We start from the raw sequence: 10,039 nt of genomic DNA, 5'->3' as shown, positions 1-10,039 counted from the left end.
CCTTGATAGTTCAACTTGTATACTTAGACCTCCAAGTACTTAGTCTTACACCAAAAAGAGAAAACCTTTTGTGAAAATCTTTATCACTCAATTTGCGAAATTTCTTAAGATTTGTGAAAACCTTTCTCTTGCAAAAATGAGTGATCATTCTCATGAAAGTAGTGTGCATGGTCATCATGCTCCTAGAAGTCATAGGATTACTAAAGATGAACTTAGGGAACTTAGGGAATATATTAGAAGAAAAGAAATAGAAAATGAAAAAAATAATGAAACAATAAGAGAGTTGTTGAGTAAGCTTGTGGTGGGGGGTGAAACTAACAAACCCCATCCCAATGAGGGTCATGGGCCTTCTAGGCCCAAAAGGCATAATGATGAAGGGCCTTCTAAGCCTCATGGAGGCCAACATGAAGAAGATCAATCATGGCCCAAGAGTCACCATTCACACACTCACTTATCTTCAAGTTAAGGGTTTTATAGTAGTCACCATGATGATGGCTACTATCAAAGACCCCCTATGAAACAAAGGCCTAGGCATGACTCAAGCTCTCTAAGAGAACCTAGAGTTGACCTTCCTCCCTTCCATGGAAAAGACAATGTTGATGACTACTTAGATTGGGACATGAAGGTTGAACAACTCTTCACTTGCCACAATGTGAGTGAAGAGAGAAGGGTTCCCATGGCTACCCTAAGTTTTCAAGGGAGTGTCATGCATTGGTGGACTTCCACATATGTTATATGAATATGTCATCCTTAATGCTTTGTTTCTTGTTTTCATTGTAGGTATGTTATCTTTGTGGAAGGACCACTAGATTTGAGGACAAATCCTTTCGAAGGGGAAGGGTATGATGGAAATCTAATCCGCAAGGATCCCTTTGAAAGAGGTAAGACCAAGAAAGGTGAAGGTTGATCCAAGAAGGCTCACACTTGAAGACCATTGGGCCTTCAACTAGGTCCATGGTTAGGAGGCTAAAGGAGGCTTCTACAGAGGAGGTGCTTCTTAGACCTATGCTCAATATGAGTATTGAGTATGATTCCTCTTTTTAGTCTCATAGTCTCTATTGTGCATTACATTGTATAGTTTGATTTCTTGTACCTTGTATATAGTAGATGCTTGTATAGGTGTATTTTTGCCTTTGTATTTGTGAGGCACTTTCTTTCTTTTATTTTAGGTTATCCTTTAGGAATTTAGGGTATGTTACTTAGAGACTTTTGCTCTATTTGACCTTGTATTAAGGGTCTTTCATTTTTGTATTTTTCAGTAGGAAAAGTGGGGTGTCAAATAGCAAGGTGTGTAGGTGCAACCAGTAATTGGACCAGAATTGGGCCTAGGCCAAATTTTACGTATTGGGCTTGTTTTGCTCCATATTTTCCAAGGAATTGATTTAGCTAGGTCTCACCATCATATGGTGAACCTAACTAAACCAACTCCAAGTTTTTAGATTGGATTGAATATGGAAAAGCAAAGGAGGCCACCTAGCTTGTCTTCCTTGGCCGGATTACATAGTTGCCTTGTACACTTGGGAAGCTTGTGCTACAAGCTTCTAACTTAGCTTGCTTCCCAAGCTTCTAAGTTAGAAGCTTGCTCCACAAGCCTCCTAAACTGTCTAGGATGGTCAAGCTAAGCTAACCATGGTTCTCTTGAACCATAGTTAGCCTAGCTTGCACTATAAGTTTCTCCCACCATATATAAACCTTTTTCTTACCTTTCTAATCACTTTTGATGATATTGATTGAGTGATATAAGAATTTGCACGAAAATTATCTCTTCCAAAAGTCTTAAACTTTTTTGATATTCATCTAATTCTCTTATCCTTTTCATAGAAGAGTGTGATGAGAATTGAAGGGGGTTATCTTCCTTCCAAGGAGTGGGGCCTCTTGAAGGGTGTTCTTCACCAACCATGGTGATTTAAGGCTTCTCCTTCCATTGGAAGCCTTGGAGAAGCTTAAGAAGAATCAAGGAGCCAAAGGTCTAGGGAGGAGCTTGAAGAGGAATCAACATCAATCCGGTTTCTCTACAAAGTTTCCATCAGATAATCTATCACTTCATATTTACTCATGGAAATACTTAAAAAACAAATTCTTGGTTTCTTTAAAAATTTGACAGGTTCTTAGATTAAGCATTCATTATCATCATCAAACATAAACAAAGACACACACAAGCCTATATCTATTAGGGGTGGGCATGGATCGGTTTTTTAAAAAAACCGATCCAAACCGATCCGATCCGCTTTTAAATGGATTGGTTTAGTAGATTCCGATCCGATCCGGTTTACTGATCCGATTTTGAACCGAACCTAATTAATGGATCAGTTTCGAACCAATTTCGATCCAGATTTATGGATTAATCCATTTCCAAAATGGATCGGTTTAAAACCGATTTTTTGAAACCAGTTTTTTGAAACCGATTTTTTGAAACCGATTTTTTGAAACCATTTTTTTGAAACCAGTTTTTTAAAACAGATTTTTTGAACCAAATTTTTTTAGCCACTTTTTTGAACCAGATTTTAAGAATTACAACTCACACCATATAAGATTTTATCAAATATTTTGAGGGTTCTGCTAATATTATCCCTAAGCACTTCTTATAAACCTCTTTCCATCAATTTATGTATGATGTATAAAACTATAAATAGAAAACATTAAGAATTAAGATAGCAAAATGAAGATTTAACGTAAATTTTCTTGACGAGTCTGACGATTAAGGATTCTCAGTGAATTTACAACTATCTGTTTGGCTATAAACCACCAGTCACTAGGCTAAATTTCTATTTCGCGATCCTTATCATTGAGATTTGGCGTGTTTAATTCCTTTCCACAACTCAAATAGCTCCCTTTTCATCCAAGAGATCATGATTATAGGTCCCAGAGTAGAAGGCACCTACATAAACCAACAAAAAATAATATTGTAACAAGTGAAACCAAATAGTATTTTTTTTTTCAAATCAACATACCACATTAAATACTTAAACACCTAATCACAAAATCAGGTGTACCAGAGTTTGAAAGAGTAATTTATAAATTAAATTAATTATATATTAAAACTTAAGAGTGCAACTAACAATCATCGGAATCAGAAAAAATGGATTGGTTATCGCAGTTTGAAATTCAGCAAGAAAATTAAATAAACTTAGACATGAGTCAGCTTTTATGATCCATGGAAAGGCCAATGGCCTCAAAAGAAGCAAACTTCATCATTGTGTCTGCAAGAAAGAACATTTTAACATCATTCAGGTATTATTATCTGGTATCAGAACCTTTTATAGTCAAAGTTATAAGATATAAATGAAACAAAGCTCAAACTAATTCAGCACAAGATATCAAACTTCACTAATTGCATCATTTCACAACAAACAAAAATACAATTTTAACCAGTGAATTAAACTGTAGTCATATATTGGTAAATAGAAATCACTACTAATATTCCTAATAATGTTAAAAAGGCAAATAAGCAGACAGGAATATTCAGTTTTCAAACGTGAACAGCACAACAGGAAAATGCCACACAGGCTCAAAAATCACGGGGTGTTAACAATTTTTTTGGATTGGGTTGGGTTTCATTCAAGGAACAATGGATTTAATTGAGTTGGATTGGGTTTTACCCAAACTCTATAAATAATCCATCTTCAATCATCTCCAAGTGTAATAGAGGAGGCTGAATAAGCAATGTCTAGTGGGGAAACAATTGCTGCAAAATAAAAAAAAGGTTATCAATTATTGATCAAATTATAATAAGTATATAATACAATAATGCAGTATAAAATAGATCTAGCTTATTACTTTGTTCAAATTTCTCCAACTCTTCAAAATCCCCATTTTCATTTGAAAACAATGGTAGCTATGTTCTTTTAAGCCAATCTTGTGTGCAAATAAGTGCTTCTACCATTCTAGGTGTAAGAGAACTACGATATGGATCAAGAACTCTTCCTCCAGTACTAAAGGCAGATTCAGAGGCCACTGTAGAAATAGGTATAGCAAGCAAATCTCTAGCCATTTTTGAAAGAATTGGAAATCTACTCGAGTTGAGCTTCCACCAACTCAAAATATCCAAATCTACGTAATTCTCTTATAAGGCTTCCTCCAAGTATTTGCTTAATTCAGATTTGTTAGAGCTAGTTTTTTTGAAAAAAATGGTTATAACCATAAGGGTCATCACTACCTCCTTCATTGAAACGAGCTTCTTGTGAGTTAACTTCTATTTCATCTCTCCCACCATTATACTCTTGAAAAAGTAATTTCAAACTAGACTCCACTTTTTCTTTTAAACTAGATGCCACCTCACCATCAAAATTTTGATTAATCAACCAATGCATGAACTGTAATTTGTATCCTGGATGCAACACAAGAGCAATAAGTAAAAACACATTTAGACGATCAACATTGCTCCAATACTTATCATATTTCTTCTTCATATTTTCTGCCATAATGCATACATTTATATCCCTAGAATTGCACATTTGGCTGATCTTCTTTCCAATTCCAAAGACCTCAAACATGTATATATTGCTAGTTACATAAATTGAGCCAGACATGCGCAAAGTAGCATCATAAAACAATTTTAGAAATGGTAGGATTGCACGCACAAATTCCCAATCAGCATATGAAGGAACACCCTTTACCTTTTCTAACTCTTCGATATACTTCTTATCTTGCATCTCAAGCTCTTCAAAAGCCTTGTGAAGTTTTAATGCAGCCTCTAACATTAAGTAGGTAGAATTCCATCTGGTTTCCACATCCAAGCAAACAAGGCCTTTGTATTCAATATTTTGTTTCTCAACACATGTCTTGAATTTAAACAACCTAGAAGGGGAAGATCGTACATATTTTTCAGCACCCCGAATTCTCAAAATAGCATCAATGTTATCCTTGAAACCTTCTTTCACAATCAAATTCAAAATATGGGCACAATAACGCATGTGAATATAATCTCCCTTCATAACCAAACTATTCCAAGACATTAACCTTTTTTTTAGATATTGGATTCCAACATCATTTGACGAGGCGTTGTCAACTGTTAATGTAAGAACACGATTCAACCCCCATTTACTCAAGCAACGTTCAACCTTTTTAGCCATGGTCTTTCCTGTGTGACTAGTGACTTGACAAAAGTTTAACACCTTCTTTTGCAGCTTCCAATTGTTGTCAATGAAATGAGCAGTCAAGCACATATAACTCAAATTTTGAGATGAAGTCCATGTGTCTGTGGTGAGGCAAACCCTTTGATAGTTTTGAGAAATAAATTCCTTCAACTTTTCTCTTTCACTATCCCAAAGTTTATAAATATCACGTGCTAGGGTAGTACTTGACATGACATTAAGAAAGGGTGCTATAATGCTTAAAAACTCACGAAAAGATTTATGCTTGATACATCGAAATAGGAGCTCCATTGCCACAAACATTTTGACAATTGCAATTCTCAATGCTTGTTGGTCAATTTTGGGCCTAGCCAATAAAGGGGAAGAAACCATAGTTCCAGATGAGTGTGATTTTTGCTTCTTGCTCAACATTTTATTTGATATACCCTTACATCTACGTAAATTATTTCGCATAGCACTTGTTCCATTTCAAACCTAATCAATGTACCACAATGGTTACATTTAGCTCTATTATCTATGTTGGGCTTTGGCTCCTCAATAAAGTGATTCCATACATCAGATCGATTCTTACGCCCTTCAGAATCGCGAGGTGGTAACATTTGTTCAGCTAAATGTTCTATAGTGTCAGAAACAAAAGTTTCATTTAGCTCAGCCATGTAGTTGTTCTACAATAGAAAAGAAAAATAGGATGTTAATTAATTGAGATCATAGAAAGGTATTACAAATGAAATTGAATAAAACAAACCTTTTGTTTAGAACTTCTATGAACTTTGTGATGTGTTAGTTGATATCATATCATTTGTTTTCCATGAACTTATTTCATAATGACATGTGTTATCTATTATTAGGACTAGAATATATCTACCTATTACAATGACTCAACTGCTAAGCCTGAGTTGCACATAAAAACGAGAATGACATGCTTTTGCGTACCTTTAGATATACCATACTAAAGTTTCAATACAAATTGAGATTAAAAGAAAAACAAAATCTTTACAGGCTCAGCCATACTGGCCCAATTTTTTTTTGGATGGTCTCCAAAACTACCATTGTGTGCATATACTACTCAACTTCATTATGGAAGCATCAGGCCCAAGTCACTATTGAATATTTGAATGTAGTTTCCTTTACTCTTTGCTTTTTGTTAACATAGATCTTATACATATTTGGTTGTTTAACTGGGTTTACTTTTATGTATACAAAATAAAGCTCTGTATATCTTTTTTAATCTGAAACTCTTGTTTTCCAAATTTCAAAGAGTGGGGATCAAAATTGTACAAATACAAAATATATAAGGGAGCTAGAATTACATTTAAAATATTTTTTTAATCCTGAAACTCTTGTTATTCAAAGTTGATTTAGGCCGAATTAATTTGTTGAATTGAATATATCTAGGGACCGAGCTCTTTCAATATTTATTATTATTATTATTATTATTTTTTGTTTATATGATCCGAACTAGAACCTTGTTCATCTGTAATGAAATTGTAGGTGATCCAACTTAAATTTACTAAAAGCTGGCTGCACTCCTATATTATATAAGTACATGGTAACATAATGTGACGACTTCTAGATAAAAGCAAGTAACTAGGAGACGTATATTATTGCATGTAGGATTGGTTACTTATAGAAATTGATAAGATCCACACAACTAAAGCTAGTCATTTTAGTTAAGTGCTTAGGGCCTTATTCATACTTATAGAAACTGTATTTGCATACTGATCTTTTATTTTTAGTATGGATATAATCGACTAAAGAGATAAGCACTATCAATGAAGGAGTAAATTACTAGCTTATTTACAGAAATCAAAGAAATACAGTTGCACTAAATACTAATATTCTAAGCATAAATGGCAACAATATTAGTCATGTAGTAAATGCATGCTACAAAAAAAGGAGAGTGATTTAACCATGTAATAAACAAATGAGTAATTTGCAACAGAAGTAATCCATTAAGTAAACTAATGTTAAGTTGATAGGCACGCCCTGTATAGAAGATAGACAACTAACCCAAGGGAAAAACACATAAATCTTGTATACTTTGGCAGTATAGTAAACATATCACTGTAAAAAAGCATCAAATATAAATAGGGGCAACAGACTTGAATTTAGATTTATGAGCACAATCAAGTGAATCGCAAATGATAAGAAAAAACATATCTTCACAGCAAAATCATAAAACAAGAATCTTATTCATTATTTTTATTTTTAACAACAGCCATCAGCTGATATACAATGTCTCATTCCAATGTCAAAGAAGCAATGCTCAAGCAAAATAGTATTGGATCCACATAATTATAAATATGTGTTATTGCAGAAGTGGAAGTAATAGTGTTGTCAACTTAACAGGGGTTATAAGAATGGTAAAGAAAAACAGGAGAGCTGCCTAGTAATAGAAAGCTCACCTGTGTATCCACCACGTTTGTTCAACTTGATGCCAAACTGAAAGTACAATGCCTAGTAAACAATAAGAAGTTTACAACCAAATTAAATTGTCAAACAAAATTGGTAAATGCTAAGGCCAAAAGTCAAGCCTCTCAAACATTTTATTTTCCCTTTGATTAAAGGTTTCCTAAATTCCAACATATACAAAAGAGAGGCCAGGGCAAGGATTCGATTTACTTAAGAGACTACAAGAGTACCTGTCAGCAAATTGAACAAATCCACACCTTTTACCCACTGGAATTTTCACAGAGACAACCTCACTGAATTGCAAAATTGGTTGTCTAAGTTCCTCATCACTGATATCAGAATCAAGCCCTCCAACAAATATCTACAACAGAGACCAGTTGCTGAGATATGAACAACAGAAGATGATTAACATGTAAAAATATATCTACACATACTGAAATTCCATGATAACTTTAGCATTGGGAAATATATAATATGACATGAAATGGGCAAGGGAATAGAAACCAAGAGCAAAAGCAAGACAAATCTGCAATAAGAAACAACAAAAAAAGGTCCATTCAAGCTGAAACAACATATATGGCAAATAACCTATGAAGCAATAGCGTTTCACGTTTGGATTTTCTCAGCAACAGCGCTTCGTGTTTGGATTTTCGCAGCAATAGCGTTTTGCGTTTGTATTTTCGCAGCAATAGCTCTGTGTTTGGTTAAAATCAGGGGTTTTGGCCTTTTGGGAATTAGGGATTTAGCATCGTGGTGGAGTCGTGGACTCAGGACTGGGTAAGAGATTTGGATTGCGTAACTTGCGTTCCGTGTTTCGGTGTTTGGTTAAAATGGACTTTTAAAACTATTTTTAATCTTGTTTGGATCGGTTATTTTTTGGATCAGTTCAGTTCAGGTTTAAATGGTTCGGTTTGGTTCAGTTTTTTTGCACACCCCTAATATCTATTACAATCAATACAATATCCTTTTGAATAGGCTCAAACATCATTTCTACATTTATATCATCAAAACTAAAAATTCTTGAGGAGTCTTCTTGTATGTTGGAATTAAAAGCACAATAGCATTGAGTTGATATAATAGCACAATAGCATTGAGTTGATGTAATGTGAATCATGGGTTGTCATCATCAAAAAGGGGGAGATTGTTGAGCTTAGGAGAGCTTGAAGCTTAAAGGAGTTTTGATGATCACAACACAAGTGTACAACAACAACTTGGAGGCACATGAACAACAACAACTTGGAAGCACAAAAACAAAGTCAAAGAAAAGTCAAGAAAGTGCTATGTAATAGAGCTATATAATAGAGTTTAGAAAATAAATTGTTTTGATTGGTTTTTTATGTTATGTGTGCTGTGTGCATGTTCAAATCTATATCTAAGCTAATTAGAGAGTATATGATGATGAATTAAAAGATTGAAAAGTTATTTTGAGACTTAAAATGAAGTTTTAAGAACTAACTCAAAATAATCAATTATTGTTAAATATAATCGATTATTTTAGCAAATAAGCTAAGTGGAATGCCTTGTTGTAATAATCGATTATTTGCTAAAATAATCGATTATCCCAGGAACAACTCTCTGGAATAATCGATTATCCAGTAAAATAATCGATTATATTGTTCTTGGTTGGTTTCCAGAAAACCTGAAGAACAAAATAATCGATTATTCCTTAAAATAATCGATTATCTGGGTCTGAGACTTTTATAAATGCTTGAACTTTTTGAAACTTCACACAGAGAGTTAGAACTAATAATCAAACTGAGAAAAGTGTTTTTGTGAGTCTTTGTGACATCTTGGAGAGTTTTCTTTGTGAAATCCAAGAGTGAAAACGTTTGTGAAAAGCTTTGTTAGTAGATCATTATCATCATATTCTTGAAAGAGAAGATAAAGATTTGTTCAAGAATTCCAGGTGAATTCGTTCCTTTGTTCTTTGTGAATCTTTGTAATAATCTTGAGAAGGGTTTCTCAAGTGGTAAGGTTTCTTGTAGTGGGTTCTACAAGGGGTGCTTTCTTGGGGTCAAGAAAGTGGTTATCTTTAGAGTTGAAGTATATGCATGTGTGTGTGCTTGTAAACCTTCTTGCTTAAAGATAGTGGAACAAATCTTAATCAGGTGTTGATTAAGGACTAGATGTAGGTCACATGTGGAGTGGCTGAACCAGTATATAAAAGACTTGTGCAATCTTCTTCTACCTATTCTTTTACTTTGTGTAATTTCTTGGTTGAACATTAAGAAGATAAATCTTGATTAACAAGTGTATGTGAATATTGTTGGTTTAAATCTGAATTAGAGCATTATATTTGAACCTCGTTAATTTGTAATCAAGTGATCATATTGCATTCATATTTTCATAACAATTCTTTAGAAAAGCTTCATTTGAGAATTCAGTCATAGAAAAGTTTTAAGTGAAATAAAGATCCTAAATACTCTGATAATTTTTTAAAGGGTCATAGAATCCAATTCACCCCCTCTTGGATTGTGCCATTCTTTTCTAACAAAACATGATTGGGGATCAGATTTCTTCAAAAATTATATCAC

General features: G+C 33.9%; 1 protein-coding gene across 1 annotated transcript; it reads right to left on the bottom strand.

Moving 5' to 3' along the window:
* Nucleotides 1-4,109: 4,109 nt before the first annotated feature.
* Nucleotides 4,110-8,493, bottom strand: LOC109813606 (zinc finger BED domain-containing protein RICESLEEPER 2). Its single transcript, XM_083064802.1, has 6 exons — nt 8,455-8,493; nt 7,957-8,031; nt 7,736-7,866; nt 6,027-6,042; nt 5,568-5,758; nt 4,110-5,526 (listed from the first exon to the last, which is right to left on the bottom strand). Exons 1-6 carry the CDS (start codon nt 8,491-8,493, stop codon nt 4,110-4,112), a joined length of 1,869 nt encoding a protein of 622 aa, XP_082920928.1.
* Between the last annotated feature and the right edge of the window lie 1,546 nt (nt 8,494-10,039).

This window comes from Cajanus cajan, chromosome 10 (assembly GCF_000230855.2).
Source record: "Cajanus cajan strain Asha chromosome 10, NIPB_CcT2T_4, whole genome shotgun sequence".
In the NCBI taxonomy this organism is placed as follows: Eukaryota; Viridiplantae; Streptophyta; class Magnoliopsida; order Fabales; family Fabaceae; genus Cajanus; species Cajanus cajan.
Note: the sequence above shows the minus strand (reverse complement) of the source record. Positions and strands in the feature narration are given on the sequence as shown.